The sequence below is a fragment of the Lissotriton vulgaris genome, unplaced genomic scaffold (assembly GCF_964263255.1).
Source record: "Lissotriton vulgaris unplaced genomic scaffold, aLisVul1.2 SCAFFOLD_2305, whole genome shotgun sequence".
NCBI classification, from domain to species: domain Eukaryota; kingdom Metazoa; phylum Chordata; class Amphibia; order Caudata; family Salamandridae; genus Lissotriton; species Lissotriton vulgaris.
Genome location: NW_028246212.1, coordinates 73,573 through 93,471, shown reverse-complemented (window position 1 = coordinate 93,471; position 19,899 = coordinate 73,573). Strand labels below are relative to the sequence as shown.

Sequence of the window (19,899 nt, the reverse complement as noted above, 5' to 3'; positions counted from 1 at the left end):
GAATCGGTGGTTCGAAGTATCGATAAGATGAGATGAGATAGAGTAAACCAGTCACCTTCTGATACAGCTAAGACAAGTTCATACATCAAGTATGATTGCTATGTATCTGAACAGACTGTTCCAGCAACATCCTTGGTGAAAGGCTTTAGCACACAAAGACCTTCAGCATTACGCCCAGCCATAGAGGACACAAAAGTACCCAATCACAAATGAGGGATTGTGCCAAATTATTACAAATCAAGGACTTCACAGTTTATTGTACAATATTTGAGGTTCCTCTACAAGTTAAGGCAAACATACTAATGCATTTGCGGATTGCGAAATTATATTTAAAAAGGTATTAGAAGAAAAGTTTCCTTCAAAATGTCTAAGAAATATTCAATATTAAAAAGAAGTATTATACATATGTAGGTATATATGTAATAGAGTTATGGTGAATGATATAATGAAGCGAAGACGAAGTATATTGCTCTCCATGGCAACAAAATTCGACTGCTGATGGCAATACTCAAGGAGACAAATCAATGCCTAGGGAGGTGCCGTACAAAAGACAGAAAAGCTTGGCAGCCCTAAGTAATACAAGGAGACTGAAGAATTTCACACAGAAAACAAACTGATGTAATGAAACATTTGGTTGTCGGACACCAGGGAACATACTTCGAGTATGTGTACATAGTGGGAGGTGGAAGCTTGGTACTGCCCCCAGCAGGAGGACATCATTGCAGACGGTCCTCTCCATTACTTCCTGTTGCAGTACACCGCTCCATCGTGTGCACTGGACTCATTTCCCCGTGCGCTTGAACTGCCCATGAAAAGTCATTACAAAAAACTCCCGCCTGAGGGTTTTGTCATGTGATGGAAGGGCAGAGAAGGCACTTATGTGTCTCCATTCAGCACAGCCAGGCAGTTTTGAAGCAGCTGCAAATTTCCCTGCACAGGAAACAGAGAAGTAAGTATTACAAGACAGCAAGGTCTTTACAAGGTTGAGCTTGAAGTCACTTTAAAACCATGAGGTGACATTACATCCCCCTCCAACCTGAATTTAAACACTTACTTATGAATGTCACAGTATTAATGATTACTCACTAAAACCTGCTCAGCCTAGCAGTTCTTAAGTAATATTTCCACATTCTAAAATCCCACAAAGGAATTCAGCTCCCCTGTGGAACGTGCTACAAAATGTACTCTGAGTTGGGCATTTATAAAGACCATGGAGAGACTTCCACCCACATGTTTCAGGCCCTCAGAGCCTAGCTGAGCAGATTTCTCAATGCATCCGTGTACAACCTGGAGAATGGAGCAGGGAGCTGCACGATGAGCCCAGGAACAATCTCAAAGGGGCGCAATATCCACAGAGAAGCACTCCGCAACCACCCAGAAAAGTGTTTGAGCAGGACCAGGACTAGTCTGTGAACTAAATCTGCAAATCAAAGCCCAGTTACTCCTTTCAAGCTCTACACATCAACCCCTTAACTGTTGGGCCTTTCCCCCACAGTGCAGAGCCCTTTTGGTTCTATGTGGCATAGATCGTAATAACTTTCTGTAAAAGGTATCCATGCCAAATTTGGGTCTTTTTTCCAACATCCTGGGGATTCTAAAAGTGCCCAGAGTTTGTGAATTCCCCTACAGGGGTTGGAAAGAATAAACAAAATATAGCTACTGAGCTATTAGTGATTTGGGGAAAAAGAGGAAAAAAGTGCTCTGGATAAATGTGGTTGTTTTGTTTCCTAATAATGGTATCAGCAAACAGCTTGCTGAGCTTAAGTCGCCACCTATCCAGCTTTCAGTAACATGCAGAGCTGAATAAAAAAACACTACTTTTTTTTAACCACAGTATTTGAATTTTTGAAAGAGCTAGCCCATTTTTCTATTTTTGTGCCCTCAAGCTACTTCCAGTTTGAGGTGGAAACCAGAGCAAGACTCATGGGTGATCCAGAAAAGCTACAAACGTCTGAAAAGTAGACAAAGGTCTGAATACAGCAAGGGGTCATATGCATAGATCCTTCCCAAAGAAACTAAAAGAAATATCGAAAATTAGAAGGAAAAAATGGCTATATCTGACAATTGCATCTGTAACTTTTTATCGTTCAACCTTCTAACGCACATATACGAACAGTCACATACACGTTCACCAACCCCCCAGACACCCAGGCTCTGCCTCACATCTCACTCGCACGCATTCCCTGCATCCGCAAAAGCAAAACTGGAGGTTGCTCACTCTCCTACATCGCACTCAAGACATGGAGCAACCTCCCTCAGATCAGAGCCTCCTCCTCTCGTCTCGAGTTCGCAAGAAGCTGAAGACCTGGCTCATCGTATAAGCACGTTGGGGCCCACACAGCTACACACCTGCCCGAGCGCCTGGATACTCTCTTAAGTGATTAGTGACCTATTAAAATCAAATCAATATACCATGATGTAACATACCAGCACCACGGCTGATTTACAAAAGCAATATACCCTTACGTCCACTAGACCCTTCTGGTCGCAGGAATATATAAGGGAGTGTAGGTTCTCCAAGCACCCACGGTACCCAGAGACAATGGAGGTGGACCTTACAATGGTTTTTCCTTGTATGCAGAGTTTAGACTAATTCATATGGTGAAATCTATAGAGTGAAAAATGGGAATTAAGGAACCTATACATTTCTGAAAGGGCTGAAGATATGGAGTTTAGGAGCAGTGTCTATGTGTATATCTCTGAATTTGTGGGCACCCGTACTAGCATACTATTTAGAAGACATTTGTCAACCCCCACCCCTAAACTGTTTTTTTTTTTAAAGAATAGACTCTGGTGTCTAGTGAGCTTTCGGTCACCTACCCCGGAGGGGGATTAAGGGGGAGGTTTAGATCAGGGGATATTACCCCATCTGCCCCCTGAGGAAAAGACGGTCTCTCTTGTTAGAGTGGGGGCATGGCCTTGCCCATGGTTAAAGAAGGCCCCACCCATATATATGAAAAACACAAAAAACACTCCTTTGGGGTCTAGTGGCCTTTCTGCCTTCGGGGGATGGGGGGGCGGGGGGGTCCCCTTAGTGTGCAGCACCCACTCCTATGTTCATTTTCAACCATTTCCCTCTAAAAGCAGTGGCTAACCAGTGGACTTTGCAGTTTGAAAACAGGCACACAACACAGACATTAGCTTGTTGTCGTGCTAAAGCATCCACACAAAAAAAGCTTTGCAAATGTGTGTGGTGTAGGCCATATAGCTTCCTTACAAACGTCAGCTATGGGAATGTTGCCTAAGAAAGCCATAGATGCCTCTAATTAATGAGTGTAGACAAAGTTCTTTCGGCTTGGAGATGGCATGTCGGGATGCATTTAACGATCTATCTAGGAATGCCCGATTTTGAAATGGGTTTTCCTTTATGAGAGGAAGCAAACGCAACAAAGAGTAGGTTTGTGAAAATCTTTTGTCCTGTCAATATAGTACATTAATGCTCTTTGAAAAGGGTTTCAATGCTTTTACATTTGACTCGTGAGGGACATCTAGTAACGACTAGTGGAACTGTAGCTTGAACTGTAGCTTGATTCAATGCTTTTGCATTTGACTAGTGAGGGACACTTTTGTGAATTGGTTATATGCTTTTTAACTCGTAAAGTTGCTTTATCAAAGCATGTGTGGGTGCAGTTAAGAAGCGGACTACCCTACGTAGAAGAGCGGATTTTTTGACTGAATATGTGTTTTTAATAGAATGCAAATCTATGCAAACTCCATTGGTGGAGGAAAGCTCATTGTTTATCTTTAACCATCCCCCAGTAAAGAAGAAATCTACAGATTAAGACAGCATGGTATGCCTGTAGGGGAGTGGGGAAACCCAGAGCACCAGCCATCTGTGGGACACAGAGGCGCCCATACTCCACTCAAACTGAAGACTAGAGGATTGCAACCATTCACATGGTGGAGTCTAAAGCCTCCCTGGCATGGCACAACTCATTCTTGCTAAAAGGGGTTTCCTTCACTTTGGTCAGAGGCCACACCAAAGCCAAAGCAGTGATCTTTCAGGAGACATAAGATTCCTCAATAATCTTAGGAGTGTCACTGAACGAGACCGTAGCGTACTGCCCAAATGCCTTATGTTATGATCAACAGGGAGGTGCAATTGACGTTGTAAAGGTAATGGAGCACCCTGGACATCTGCCAGCTGATCAAGTCCCCTTAGCCTCATTAGCAAACTCTGAATGAGGTCTAGCAGGACCAATAAGAATAAGGCTGTTTATAGCAACTCAGAAATGCCAGACCTAGAACGAAGGGGCAAGCCACCGTGCAAGGGTGAGACTACATCCAGCCTTAAAAGCACCTTAAAGTCACCAGTTTTGGGGCGCTCACCAACTCATCCACCCATGAGTCCAGTAAATGGAACTATTCTCTAGATGCAGGGACCTGTGTGACGTCTACATAATTTGCTTGTTTGAAAAAGTACAAGACCTTTGTGCTCTCAGGAGACTTCCCACATGCAAGGCATCGATAAGAGCATCCGGCACCCAGCACTGAACCACAACCAACTGTACAGCTGTTCTTATTAATCTCTTCCAACCCTACACAGTGATTGTTTATCCCAGCATAAGAGACCACTCCTTTTTGAGCACAGCGCACTCTCTCTGGTGTCTGTACTATCCAACACCGAGCCAGCAAAGGCTATTTAAGCACTGGGATAAAGGAAGGAACATTGCCTTGAGCTCTTGCTCTAGACATTGGGCAACAGCCACCCCGCTCTTCCCACAAGATACAGCAAAATGACCACATAAACTCACACAGCACACTCATGCTCACGGCGGATTCCAGGCACCGACTACTCTCGTGGCCCTATGGGTCACGGGGTCTCAGCACAATAAACAACCTCAACTGATGAAATAACTGCCACCCCTCGTCACCTTAGCATGTTTCAGCTCCAGTTCTGCAAGCTCCACCAAGTTTTTCCGGAATGCAGCAACTCTTCTGGTTTTAAAGTCTATGAGCTCTGTAAGACAAAAAATGAATGCATGAGATTTCGTGAAATATCTCGAGGTCAAGATGTACGTAGTCCTATGTGACACGCATACACACACACACAACAAAAATTCCAAAGGTTTTGGAGGGTCCATCAGGTTGGTCAATGAATGCTGAAGGGCTGGCCAGGTCTTTCTCTCGGAGGACACTGCCGAGGGTAACTAGTGTTCATTAACCAATCTTAACAGAGAATGTTACGAGGAAACTGGTGCCTCCCAGACGATTCTGGCTGCATTAAAGCGGAAATTCCCTTACTGTTAGGGTTATATGTAGGTCAGCATTGCTTTTACAATCCTTTTTAAAATGCGAGTCGGGAAACAGACTAACAGCAAAGTTTTTTTTCTGACAAGTTATTTGAATAAAGGATTGACGTCAGGCTGCCCAATTTATTCATTCAAAAGAGGTGGTTCTATGTTAAAAAGTGATCCAGGATCCCGTGCTCAGCGGGAAATGTTTACTGCTCCTGAAGTCAGGATCCTGAATACTGTAAGGATTTATTATTCTGTGGTTAGGAAGCCTGTACTCATCCAGGAATCCATAGCAGGCCGCTCCCAGGACCTTGTGATGCAGCTGCTTATTCACGATGTGTCGGTATTCAAATATATGTTGGTGCAGGAGCGACACAGGACTGGGTCAGCCTAACGTTCCTGAGAGGGCATAGGGCCCAGCAAATGCAACAAGGGTTTTCTTGGGGACTCCTTTGAAGACCTGAATGGTCAAAAAAGGATCCCAGTTTCAATCTTTGAGATCAGAAAGACTGTGAAGTAACATGGGCTCTGCTGGAAGGAGGGAGGCTGCATGCGCCACACCGGGTAGAGGGAGGTAGCATAGGTCACACCGGGTAGAGGGAGGTAGCATAGGTCAGCCTGGGTAGAGGGAGGCAGTATTGATGGGTCAAACCGGGTAGAGGGAGGCAGTATTGATGGGTCAAACCGGGTAGAGGGAGGCAGTACTGATGGGTCAAACCGGGTAGAGGGAGGCAGTACTGATGGGTCACACCAGGTAGAGGGAGGCAGTACTGATGGGTCACACCAGGTAGAGGGAGGCAGTACTGATGGGTCACACCGGGTAGAGGGAGGCAGTACTGATGGGTCACATCGGGAAGAGGGAGGCAGTATTGATGGGTCACACCGGGTAGAGGGAGGCAGTATTGATGGGTCACACCGGGTAGAGGGAGGCAGTATTGATGGGTCACATCGGGTAGAGGGAGGCAGTATTGATGGGTCACACCGGGTAGAGGGAGGCAGTATTGATGGGTCACACCGGGTAGAGGGAGGCAGTACTGATGGGTCACACCGGGTAGAGGGAGGCAGTACTGATGGGTCACACCGGGTAGAGGGAGGCAGTATTGATGGGTCACACCGGGTAGAGGGAGGCAGTATTGATGGGTCACACCGGGTAGAGGGAGGCAGTATTGATGGGTCACACCGGGTAGAGGGAGGCAGTATTGATGGGTCACACCGGGTAGAGGGAGGCAGTATTGATGGGTCACACCGGGTAGAGGGAGGCAGTATTGATGGGTCACATCGGGTAGAGGGAGGCAGTATTGATGGGTCACATCGGGTAGAGGGAGGCAGTATTGATGGGTCACACCGGGTAGAGGGAGGCAGTATTGATGGGTCACACCGGGTAGAGGGAGGCAGTATTGATGGGTCACACCGGGTAGAGGGAGGCAGTATTGATGGGTCACATCGGGTAGAGGGAGGCAGTATTGATGGGTCACACCGGGTAGAGGGAGGCAGTATTGATGGGTCACATCGGGTAGAGGGAGGCAGCATGGGTCACACCGGGTAGAGGGAGGCAGCATGGGTCACACCGGGTAGAGGGAGGGAGTTAGTTAAAAAGAATTTGTTGAGCGCACTAACACCAAGCGGTTTCATGGCGCTATGACTTGACTTAGGGAGGAAGGGGGTGAGAATAGAGGAAAGAAGCGAACAGTTATTGTAAAGGAAAAGCTAAAGAAAAGAGATGAGTTTTAAGAGCTTCACGGAAATCCATATAGGTAGGCAGAGAACCGGATGGAGAAAGGAAGGGCGTTCCAGAAGGTGGGGGCAAGGATGGAGAAGCGTAGGCCACCCTGTTTTTTCCTCTTAAAGCGAGGGATCACCAAGAGAGCTTGGGTGGAAGAGCGAAGGCTCCTGTTGGGAAGATAGGCCCGAATTTTAGAGTTAAACCCAGGAGCAGTGCCTGTAAGGGCCATGAAGGTAAGGCAGCCCAGCTTAAAAAGGGAGCGCTGGGAGATGGGGAGCCAGTGGAGGGATTTAAGAAGAGGGGTTACGCGATGATACTTAGGGAGCTTATAGATGAGGCGTGCCGCCTGGTTCTGGATGATTTGGAGGCGCCGGAGCTCGTACGCCGGGATCCCTACATAAAGGCTATTGCCATAGTCCAGGCGGGAGACAATCATGGCCATGATAATGAGCTTGAGGGCGTCAACAGAAAAAAAACTGGACATTTTACAGATGATGTGGAGGGACAAAAAACAGGACGATACAACGGCGCTAATCTAAGGGCGCATTGTTAGGTCTTCGCTGACTAGAATACCCAGGGTTTTTGCTTTAACGGAAGGGGAGGGGGAGGACCAAGGGCAGGGGGCCAGAAAGCCGGAGACCATTGGCTGGGGAGGCTGCCAGTGAGTATAAGTTCTGTTTTTTCCGGGTTTAATTTTAACTGGTTATAGTTCATCCAGTCAAAGATGAAGGTGAGAACAGAGGTTAGACCTGGAGTCGTGAGAAGGAGAAAGGTTGAAAATGAGCTGGAGGTCGTCCGCATAGTTGTAGACTGACACCTCCATATTTTGTAGAGCAGATATGAGAGGGTGAATATAAAAGTTAAAAGGAAGAGGGGAGAGAGAAGAACCCAGGGGGGACCCCACAAGTAACCGGACAGGGAGGGACAGAGAAGCCATCCAGGTGGACGGCTTGTGTCCGATCTCCTAGGAAAGAGGTAAGCCAGGCCAGCGCGGATCCCCAGATGCCGGCGCCTCCGACACAGTCGAGAAGAATGGAATGGTCGACCGTGTCGAAGGCGGCGGACAAATCAAGGAGAACCAAGGCCTGGGAGGAGTTGGCGTACGCGCCCTGCCTAAGCTCGTCCAGGACCGAGAGGACCACGGATTCCGTCGAATGAACTGGACGGAAGCCGGCCTGATGAGAAGCCAGGAGATGGTTGTCCTCAATGAAGGTCGAAAGGCAGGAGGTAATGTAGCTCTCAAGAGTCTTTCCCAAGAACGGGAGTAAGGAGATGGGGCGGAAATTGGAAAGGGAGGACGGGTCAGTCCCAGGCCTTTTCAGGATGGAAGTGATGATGGCAGATTTGAAAGCAGCCGGGACAGTACCCTGTTGGATGGATGAATTGAGGAGGGTGAGCGGTGGTTCCGGACAGTAGGAGAAGACCTCCTTCAGTATGCGGGCAGGACAGCAGTCCAAGGGGGACCCTGATATGACTTTCTTCAATAGGGCGAGGAAGGTCTCCTTAGGGATTAAAGGAATGGTGTCAAGAAAAACAGATGGAGGGGGAAGTGAGGGGAGAAGGAAGGAGGGAGGAGCCAAGGGTATGTTGTGTCTAATGGCGGCTATCTTCTCAATGAAGTAGGTGTTGAGGGAGTTGCAGAGAGATTGAGAGGGAACCGGTTTGGGTAAAACTCTATCTGCGGCTGCTAAGTTGTGGACAATGGAAAAAATTTCCTTGGGTTTATTGCTAGCTAGGAGGATTTTGGCCGAAAAGTGCTCAGTTTTGGCCAGCAGAATAGCTGTTTTATATTCACGGAGGAGGGCGGAGTATTGAGACTTAAGAATGGGACAGTACCTGCGCCTCCAATGGCGTTCGGCTGGTCTTAAAGAGAGCTTGAGAGTTTTAAGATCATCAGTGAACCATCTATTGGCCTCGTGGGAGCGGCAGGACCTAACTAACTTGGGGGGGGGAGGGGAGGGGGGGGAGTGGGGGAAGGGGGTTTGAGTCACAGGATGCCGAAAGCCAGTAGTGAACGGCGGCTACCTGTGAATCCAGGGAGGAGTCCACCAGGTGAGGGGTGAGACCGCGAGGGCGGAGCACAAGGCGGAGATGTCTACACGGTTCCAGTTGCGAAGCCACGTATTTTTTGGGCAGGGGGGGGAGAATTTATTGACAGCCCCAAGGTTGAGGGAGAGGGAAATAAGCAAGTGGTCAGACCAGATACAGGGGGAAATGGACAGAGACGAGGTGGAGATGTTGGCCGACCAAATCTGGTCCAGAATGTGGCCGCCTGAGTGGGTAGGGAGGTGGATCAAGGAGGTGAAGTTAAGACAACCAAGAGATTTGGTAAAATCTTTGGACATGAGATCTTCCCGGGGGTCATGGGGCCAGAAGTTAGTCTCCCAGGATTAACACAGAGGAATTGTTGACCACAAGGGTGGCCAGCAGTTCCTGGATAGCTGTGATAAAGTGGGGCATTGCCGGAGGGGGACAATATAATAATACGCAGGTCAGAGGGACCGCAAGAATGACTGAGCGGGCCACAATGAAGTCAACTGAAGAGATAGAGGGGTAGGACAGGAGTTGAAACTAGAATTTAGAGTGGACAATCATGGCCACTCCGCCACCAGTTTTCCCATCCAGACGGTCAGCGCGAAGGGCATAATAGGGTTCGGGGAGAGTCGCCAGGACATCAGGCAGCGAGTCAGGGGAGTACCAGGTTTCGGTAAGGAATAGGATTTCGGGTTTTGCGGAGGTCAGAAGGTTGAACAGCTCAAGTTGGTGCTTAACCGCCGAGCGGATGTTCAATAGCATGGCGCTAGCCAGGGAAGGGGGAGAGGTCACAGAGGGCTGCGGGAGGTGCCCTAAAAGCGCAAGTAATTCCGCTGGAGTCAGAATAAGTGAGGAGATTCCAAGATTGCAAATACGTGCCTGGGTGAGGGGGCTAATGCGCCAGTCGCCCCGGCAGGCATGGAGTTGGGCCGATGAGTAGGCAGTATGTATGGGTCACACCAGGTACAGAGGCAGTTTTTATGGGTCACAGAGGGAGGCAGCATTGGTCACACCGGGTATAGGGAGGCAGCATGGGTCACACCAGGTAGAGGGAGGCAGCATGGGTCACACCGGGTAGAGGGAGGCAGCATGGGTCACACCGGGTAGAGGGAGGCAGCATGGGTCACACCGGGTAGACGGAGGCAGCATGGGTCACACCGGGTAGACGGAGGCAGCATGGGTCACACCGGGTAGACGGAGGCAGTATTGATGGGTCACACCGGGTAGAGGGAGGCAGCATGGGTCACACCGGGTAGAGGGAGGCAGCATGGGTCACACCGGGTAGAGGGAGGCAGCATGGGTCACACCGGGTAGAGTGAGGCAGCATGGGTCACACCGGGTAGAGTGAGGCAGCATGGGTCACACCGGGTAGAGGGAGGCAGCATGGGTCACACCGGGTAGAGGGAGGCAGCATGGGTCACACCGGGTAGATTGAGGCAGCATGGGTCACACCAGGTAGAGGGAGGCAGTATTGATGGGTCACACCGGGTAGAGGGAGGCAGTATTGATGGGTCACACCGGGTAGAGGGAGGCAGTATTGATGGGTCACACCGGGTAGAGGGAGGCAGCATGGGTCACACTGGGTATAGAGCGGTAGCATGGGTCACACCACGTGGAGGGAGACACCATGGGTCAGGCCGGGTATAGGGAGGTAGTAAGGGCCAGACCAGGTGGAGAGAGGCAGCATGGGTCACACCAGGCAAACAGCAAAGGGTGAGCTTGACCTGGAGAGTCCAGGAAGAGGAACGCAGTGTGGGCCACACCAGCAGGAAATAGCGTGTGGAAGGAGGTTGCAAGGGCCAGATTGGGAGGAAGAGAGAGCAGGTTTCTGACCGAGAGGTGGAAGGAAGCAAGGGTTGGACCAGGCGGAGTACAGCAGCATGGGTTAGACCTGGAGGAGAGGGAGATTGGGCCTTGTTGGGAGGAGGAAGGGATCCTTAGTCAGACCAAAAGGTGGGAGTAAACATGGGCTAGATAGAAAAAAGAAGTAGCAAGGGCCAGAACCGAAAGAAGCAAGGGCCAGAACCGAAAGAAGCAAGGGCCAGAACCGACAGAAGCAAGGGCCAGAACCGAAAGAAGCAACAGCAAGAACAGGAAGTAGCACAGGCCAGAACCGAAAGATGCACGGGCCAACGCAGTAAGTAGCACTGGCCAGAACAGGAAGTAGCATGGACCAGGCCATGAAGAAGGTGGCAGCACGAGGAGGGATAGGAAAAGGAAAATAACCTACATCAGACCAGGTGTAGATGGGTAGCACCGCCAACACCTGAATTTGAAACATTATGGTAGGGTTATTTTGTAAACACTAAAAGCCTTATAGGTCTGGCCACTTCTTGACACAGTCCTCACATCCACTCTGACCAACTATAAATCTAACCCTTCTGTTCCAGTCTGCCCCAGGGTAGGTTATGGTGGGAACCATTTCAGAACCAATCAATTTCAGAGTTTCATTCAAGTGTTTACAACCATATTTTTTAAAGTCATGAGTTTCAGGAAATGCCTCTGGTTTTGTTATGTTATACTCTTTCATGCGTACACTTTTCATTTTGATATCCTTAATACTGCTTTCTTTATAGTCTTTGCATTTTTCATTTGGAACGTCTGGCTCGTGACAAAACACATTTTCACAACTTAAAAGTGAGAGCTTTGATTATCAAATCTGGCTGCCGTCGGAAATCTCGATTTTTGGGAGGACTGAGGGTATTTTACACCCATCTGGATGGCCTTCATCCTCTCCTGGATTAGAGCGGTCTTCAACTTGCCCAAATACCTCATGAAAATATGTTCTATGGAGTAAGACGGTCGAACTAGGATTGCCAATTTGACAGCCACTTAATGGCATCCGAAGGTACAAACCTCACTCCTCTTCCACCAACGAGCGGCCTTTGTCATTTATTTCAAAATTTTAATGCAGATTCTTGAATCACAAAATATTTTGCTTTTAATTTATGGGTGTAATCGAATTGTATAGAGAATTGTAATTGTAATCTTCTCAACACTATTTCTCCTCTATAAATGCAAATGAATCAGGACTCCAAAAGTGCCATCACCCCCATTGGTAATATATTTGCATTACAAATTCACACACACAAAACAAATCACCTCTAACAAAAGTAGAGATGGGCCCAACCAATCCCACAGGAGCAGCCCCTTTCACTCGGTGTAAACCGTTGCCTTGCACCAATACTGAGCATCGCAAGTTCATGGTTTGGCACAAGCGAGCAAACACAAGGCACCAAGATGGAAATGAGTGAGCCCAACTCACAGCGCCTCTGACTCCAGACCTTGCAGTGTGCAGTAACACAACAGCGGAAACGCCCACCTTGCTTTGCAGATTCTGAGATCTTCTCAAACTTTTGGCAGCACACCTGCTGATTGGTCTCTGCTTGGAGCACGTCTTTGTTCTTGGACCGCGCCTTGTCCAACGCCTTGTTGGCATTTTCATAATCCACCAATGACCGGCACCGTCGGTACAGAAGATCCTGTGATGGGAGGAGAGGACAATAAGAAAAGCAGCTCAACATCTTCCATGGCTGAGGAGCAGCCTGGAGTAGAAAACAAAACATGCTCAAGAAACAGTTCATAAAGTTCAACCCCAAGCGGATAGGACACAAACTTGCCACCTGGAAGGTAGCGTTTGAAGTGAGTGGGAGGCGTCCCTGAACTAAAAGATGGCACAGAAGCAAACAAAAGTGTATTACACCAAGATTTTACACCATTTCATCTTACCAGCCAGAGATAAAATGCTATTTTAGCACCCTGTATTCCAGGTGTAGACCCTCAGTGCCCCAGCCAAGAAAAGGCCGCTTCCCTCATAAGATGTGGCAGGTCCTCTGATGTGGGTTACCAGGGTCTCCTCTGTCCACTGTTCTCTGCAATCATTTGGCAATGATCGTAGACCGACAACTGACTTGACTGTAAGTGGTAAGAAGCCTGCCTCAAGCACATGGAGCTCCTACGCATAGTCCAACTGATGCCAATCCTTGTGTCTGGCTCTTGCACCCCACCCTGCACCCCTTCAGGAAGAACCTCAAGACCTGGAACGAGCTCCCGGCAGACGCTCCCCGAACCTGCACCCCCTCAGGAAGAACCTCAAGACCTGGCTCTTTGGCTGAACTGGAGCTGCACCTCCCCGCTCCTCCCAGCGCCTTGAGACCCTCACGGGTGAGTAGCGCGCTTTATAAATCCCAGGATTGGTGGATTGCACAGGCCGAGCAATACACAGACCTGCCCAAAACAAGTCAGCAAACAACAGAATAAGAACTGCAGGTGCCCTGATCAAACTAAGAAGATCATTTACAAGGCAGCTGTGCGCTTCACAGTGAGACCAGTCAGCAAACCTGAGCGTTTCACACAGCGCATACTGGGCAAAGTTCAGGGCAGAGAGGCACATATCGAGTGCGACTGGGAGGGTCATCAAACGTCACCTGCTAAAACTGCTTCCATGTAAATGAAATGGCAGACAGACGCGGCCTTCAGAACAGGGTCTCACATCCTGGGACGTCTCTCCCCCTCAGTGAAGGACCACACAACCCAGAGATTCGCAAGCCGAGGCATCTTTTCAAACACGTCTTTCCTCGCTAGGGAGTGTTGCGCCCAAACCACTCCATGCGCAGCAGCCAAAGGGCAGCTTGAGTCAGCAATGCGATGCACGAAGCACAAAACAGATTCACAAGACTAAAATAAGAGCAACAGGGAGCGAATGAGCCCTCAGCTTCTGTCAAACAATAGCCGGGTGCAGGCTCACGAAATGAAAGTGCACTAAAACGCTCGGGTTACAGTCTTTGCACTCATGCGATGCGATAGAAAGGTATCACTACCTACAAAATGCAGAATATTCACAAATAAAATTGAGACCAATGTGAAAAGTTGCACTGGTGCTGGTGGGACTGTCCCAGTCTCGCCAACGAGACCTATTGTTTACAATTTGGTGGCTTACAGCCCACCTACAGCATACCATGAACTGTTTTCATTATCACTCCTTTGCAATCCTTCAATTTTCAGCTCCCAAAGACGCCTCGTCCTTTTTAGGTCTCGCCTGTCGATGCGCATGCGCATCGAGCAAGCGAGACTATTGCGAGTTATCCACACTTTATCCACACTGCAAGGAATCGTGGCGATTCCTTGCAGTGCCCGTGACTTTTAAGGTCAATGCGCATGCGCATTAAGCTTATGCGCATTGACCTTAAAAGTCACGGGCGCGTGCACGTCCGTGTTTGTTTACCCTTGCCTACTCTCTCTCTCCCCTCTCCGCCCCCGTTCCGCCCCCTCCCCTCCCCGCCGTGTCGCATTTCTCCTCCCCCCTCCCCTCTCTTCCGTCCGTCCGTCTTTCCCACTCTACAAATTTTTGTTTACCCGTGTCGCATTTCTCCTCCCCCTCCCCTCCCTTCCTTCGTCTCACCTCTCCCCTCTCCGCCCCCTCCCCGCTGATCCTGTCTGCAACAGAGGCTTCTCCGAGGCCCCATCTCCTGGCGCCGGTCCTGTCTGCCGTCTCTCTCAAAGGCCCCCCTTCCCTCGCTGTTTGCGTCAGCCTTAGCGCTTCCCCAATCACCCGCTGTCCCCCCATTGGCCTCTGCCCTCGCCATCGACATGCAGTACACACGGTTGTTGTTTATTTATTTCCTTCGTGGTTATTGACCTAAGCAGCCATGTGACACGCATCTCATTAGCACGTTGCCAAGGAAACCCCGAAACATGAGGGGGCGGTAGGACGCCGGCAGCTTTCCTGGATTCTGCGACCTCCTCACACGGCAGAGGATGAAGAGAGCGCAGGGTGGCACGGCGCTCGCTATGCCCAGATGGGTGCCCAGGGCTGCGCGCACAGGGAGGTTGGCATGTTTTATTCCATGCTCTCAGGATCTGGCCGGAGTGCGTACACGGATCATGTCTCAGACGCTAAAAGTGTTCATCCGAAATAGTGAAACCATCTCAGCTTTTATTATATCCAAAGTGAATATGCATGGCCCATTTTTACATAATCTCAACTTCTGTGGTGGTTATTTGCATATGCGTTGGTCATTCGGAAAGCAGGACTAGATTTTGGGTTCGTTGGCGATTAATAAACGCTCCATTAATGCAATTACAGTATATAACCCTCCTCGCCCACAATAATACCACAACACTCAGCTGCCAGGTAGTAGATTGTAACTCTAACAGGCTGCATAATAATGCCCTTATACCGCTTGTTTTCTTAACCTCCGAGTTCCTGCAGCCCAGCTCTGCCATGAGAGCGGAAGTGCCGTGAGAGAACAGCTGTTATTTATTTTTCGTCTCCTGTGACATAACTGGTTGGCTTCTCGTCACTGAAATGTCCTTACCTCCCAATATTGTGTAATTTATGAAAGCAATTGATAACATGCGAGGGAACAGTGAAATATACGTTTGCCACAGGCTGGGATACGTTTTTAATACAGATGGATCATTCATTGCCTCGTAGTCATTGGTTAACAGTTGCAGTTTCGTCCTTTACAATGGCATGGATGTACACGGTCCTGAAATCGCAGCGACCTTGTTTTTAAATTCTCTCAGATGACTCTGGCTTATCGGGCAGCATGGATATTGCCCCTTTAGATCTGTGGCAGTCACACATCAGGGTCTGCCAGGCACGTGACTGATTTTGCCATACCTACTTTGTGATCGCGAACCAGTGGTGTGCTGGAGGACCTCATAATTTCCTTGCATGCCAAAGTACTTTTGAGTACCTCACAGTGGTAATGGTGTAATGTATTTACACTGCTAAGAGTAGCTACATCAAGCGTATAACACAGTTGGAAGCTTTTTTTCTGTATAGGTATGTTGTTTTAGTCTATTTCTCCTCCCCCCTCCCCTCTCTTCCCTCCAGCTTGTTTTTTGTTTATTTGACCCGCTCCGCCCCCTCCCCTTCCCGCCGTGTCGCATTTCTCCTCCCCCCTCCCCTCTCTTCCCTCCGGCTTCTTTTTTCTTAACCTCCGAGTTCCTGCAGCCCAGCTCTGCCATGAGAGCGGAAGTGCCGTGAGAGAACAGCTGTTATTTATTTTTCGTCTCCTGTGACATAACTGGTTGGCTTCTCGTCACTGAAATGTCCTTACCTCCCAATATTGTGTAATTTATGAAAGCAATTGATAACATGCGAGGGAACAGTGAAATATACGTTTGCCACAGGCTGGGATACGTTTTGAATACAGATGGATCATTCATTGCCTCGTAGTCATTGGTTAACAGTTGCAGTTTCGTCCTTTACAATGGCATGGATGTACACGGTCCTGAAATCGCAGCGACCTTGTTTTTAAATTCTCTCAGATGACTCTGGCTTATCGGGCAGCATGGATATTGCCCCTTTAGATCTGTGGCAGTCACACATCAGGGTCTGCCAGGCACGTGACTGATTTTGCCATACCTACTTTGTGATCGCGAACCAGTGGTGTGCTGGAGGACCTCATAATTTCCTTGCATGCCAGTGTACTTTTGAGTACCTCACAGTGGTAATGGTGTAATGTATTTACACTGCTAAGAGTAGCTACATCAAGCGTATAACACAGTTGGAAGCTTTTTTTCTGTATAGGTATGTTGTTTTAGTCTGATGTGACAGCTAAAGTTGCCCCCGACAGTTCAACTTGACGGCCATATGATAAGTGCCAAACTGCCACTTTAATCAAATGTTATGATTTCTTGTTTCTTCACTGGCCAGAAATCAACCATAATCTATAGCTACATTCCGTTTAGATGGTTTGGTTTGGCAACAGCACAGCAATGATTACCAAGTAGTCTGTATACGTAGCATTATTTTACTTTATAGGACCTTCTTAGAGCTCTTGGTTTATATTTATCAGAACTTAGAGCAAATTAATTACATCATATGTGCATAACCGTACGTTAGATTTATTAGTCAAGCATCTGAACTCAGTGCATGAAATAAAAAGATCTGCTCTCAGCATCTTGCTAAAACTAACCCTTGCATGTGTTCAGTGCCTTGCAAGCAATTGTATTCATACGATTTGAGTGGGAAGTGAGCTGTTAAAAATATCTCTGGGTTACACATTGTCTGTTTAATGCCAAAAGCACGGAAACCCGAGCAATACTGTTCTTTTTTTTTTTAAATTACAGGTAATTTATACACATTTAACTTCATAGAGGTTAATATTTATTTTCAAGAATGCAATTGAAGAGGTATTTACATGGCAATAACATTTTTTACAGCAAAAGTACGCAAAATCAAAGTAAATTTCGAATTTAATATTCTGAAAGCATATCTATGGTAGCACGTTAAATTGAATGCCTACCAGTGCAAGGTTCAACTACATTTTACAACTACGAAGACATAGCTGGGTATATACCCTCACTCACCCTCACTCATCCTCACTCACCCTCACCCTCACCCTCACTCACCCTCACTCACCCTCAACCCCTCACCCTCACTCACCCTCAACCCCTCACCCTCACCCTCACCACTCACCCTCACTCATCCTCACCCTCACTCACCCTCACCCTCACTCACCCTCACCCTCCCTCACTCACCCTCAACCCCTCACCCTCACTCACTCACCCTCACTCACCCTCACTCACTCACCCTCACTCACCCTCAACCTCTCACCCTCACTCACCCTCACTCACTCACCCTCAACCCCTCACCCTCACCCCCTCACTCACACTCACTCACTCACTCACCTTTAGCATTGGCTACAGGAAACAAAAATGCTAAAGATTTACAAAAAAAACCCATAAACAATTCTAAAAGCACTAACTCTAATGCTGCGAGACCTATTGCATTTCCAATGCTTGTTTTGTTAGCTCCTCCTTGGAGCAGGCCCAAAGTAAGTGTTCTTCCTCGCCTTTTTACACTATTTGTTTTTACTTTATAAGCATTTCAGCATTTTTTTGGAACATGCACTGTGCTTTTCTACTTTCAACACCAGTATACTGCTTCCTATTTATGTGGATTTCACCCAATCTGCCGTCTCTATTGATGCTTTAGTTACTTACACGCACAACTATACTAGTCTGCACCACGCGCCGTCTATACAATGGCACTCTACTCAACGGCACTAACTTTTAGCCATGCTGAACAGCAGTCACACTGCTGTACAACACGGCTAAAAGGCATTGGCAAAGACAAACGCTCTCATATCGGCAGTCTTTGCCAATTTATGTTACACACTACTTCTGCGCTGGTGTCATGGTCCCACATTACCAATTATAACAAAAGAGGGAAGAGAGAGATATGCATGGATTCGTTCTCCCTTATCAGATTTACATAAACAAAGAGAATCCACGCAGATAGCATGTTAGGGTGATCCCTACTATGGTGGGGAGCACGCAGTGCTTTTTAAATACCCCTCACACACCAAAAGGACCCTTGGTGTCATGCTTCATCATTGGGGTCTTCGCACCCCTCTACGGGATGAGGCGTGCTGCTAACCAGCGACTATGCGGGAGCACTTTTTATTGGCTATGCGTGGTGCATGTGAGGTTTCTTGTACATAGGTGAGTGGTGGGATCCGAAGTGATACAGTGATGTTAAAAAGTACCTGGCACGGTATTCAGACAGCGCACAGCTGTGGGATTTTTTTTAAAGGAACATAACATACACACCAACTCTTACACATATCACACGCCTAGGCAGAATGTAAATGTAAATTGATACTTGTAAATTGATACTTGTATAGCGCACTACTCACCCGCAAGGGTCTCAAGGCGCTTGTACGAATACCGCTGTGGAACCCATCCTGGCTTTCCCTGTGAGGCGTCCACTCCTGGGCACCCCCAAGGTCACAGAATCACAGTTAAAACTATGGAGGATGAAAACTGACTCACGTTCGAAGAAGAAGAGATTGACAGGATCCTGGCAGCAATAAACCCTTTCGAGGGCTTGAGTAACACCGAACCAGGTCCCAGCGTAGCAGACTGGGATGAGCCGACTAATCTCAGAAGAACCCAAATCAAAGCAGCACTGCATGGTCTTCTGATGACCGAATATCTGAGGGGGACAGTGGCGCCACAGGGCCTCATTGTTAAGAATGAGCCTTTCATTTACCAAAATGATATGCAACTTAAAAAAGACTGGTCACTCATATCGTGGCACTGCACGAGGGACTGGCTAGTCCTCATTATAAAAACTGCCTCTAGGATTGCCCAGGAACTGAAAGTAGATATCCAGAAACTGGAGGTAGAGCTCAAATGGTACCAACCACACAGTGTCCTCAAAAAACGTCTAGAGGAGCTGAACCAACAGATGACAGACTTTGAGCTCACTCTGAAAACAGAGTAAATTCAATAAATTAAAAAAGGACAAAGACCGTTTTTCACATGAGCGAGCCAACCCCTACATAATAGAGGGTTCTCTCTCAAAAAAAGACACAATGAGTGACCAAGATAGTGATGTATCCGATGGCAGCTCAAACGGGTCAAATTCTAGTGGGCACCAGCAGGACAGATACCAAAGAGGTGGTAATAGACAACAAAAACAGTTCTATCCTAGACAAAGGGGATGGAGAGGCTATCAGGGTCCGTCTTTACCAACCATATCATGGCCCACAGGCATTCCAACCAGATCAAGGCCCACAGGCATTCCAACCATATCAAGGCCCACAGGCATTCCAACCAGATCAAGGCCCACAGGCATTCCAACCAGATCAAGGCCCACAGGCATTCCAACCAGATCAAGGCCCACAGGCATTCCAACCACATCAAGGCCCACAGGCAGTCCAACCACATCAAGGCCCACAGGCAGTCCAACCACATCAAGGCCCACAGGCAGTCCAACCACATCAAGGCCCACAGGCAGTCCAACCACATCAAGGCCCACAGGCAGTCCAACCACATCAAGGCCCACAGGCAGTCCAACCACATCAAGGCCCACAGGCAGTCCAACCACATCAAGGCCCACAGGCAGTCCAACCACATCAAGGCCCACAGGCAGTCCAACCACAT

At 48.2% G+C, this 19,899-nt stretch overlaps 1 protein-coding gene across 1 annotated transcript in view; it reads right to left on the bottom strand.

Moving 5' to 3' along the window:
- Positions 1-230: 230 nt before the first annotated feature.
- SNX6 (sorting nexin 6) overlaps positions 231-19,899 on the bottom strand; it is an 85,605-nt gene continuing 65,936 nt past the window's right edge. Inside the window, exons 10-12 of the mRNA XM_086949295.1 lie at positions 12,317-12,476; positions 4,875-4,960; positions 231-930 (exon numbers count right to left, since the gene is read on the bottom strand). Coding sequence (XP_086805421.1) covers positions 877-930; positions 4,875-4,960; positions 12,317-12,476 — 300 coding nt within the window. The 3' untranslated portion in view covers positions 231-876. The remainder of the gene's footprint in view (positions 931-4,874; positions 4,961-12,316; positions 12,477-19,899) is intronic.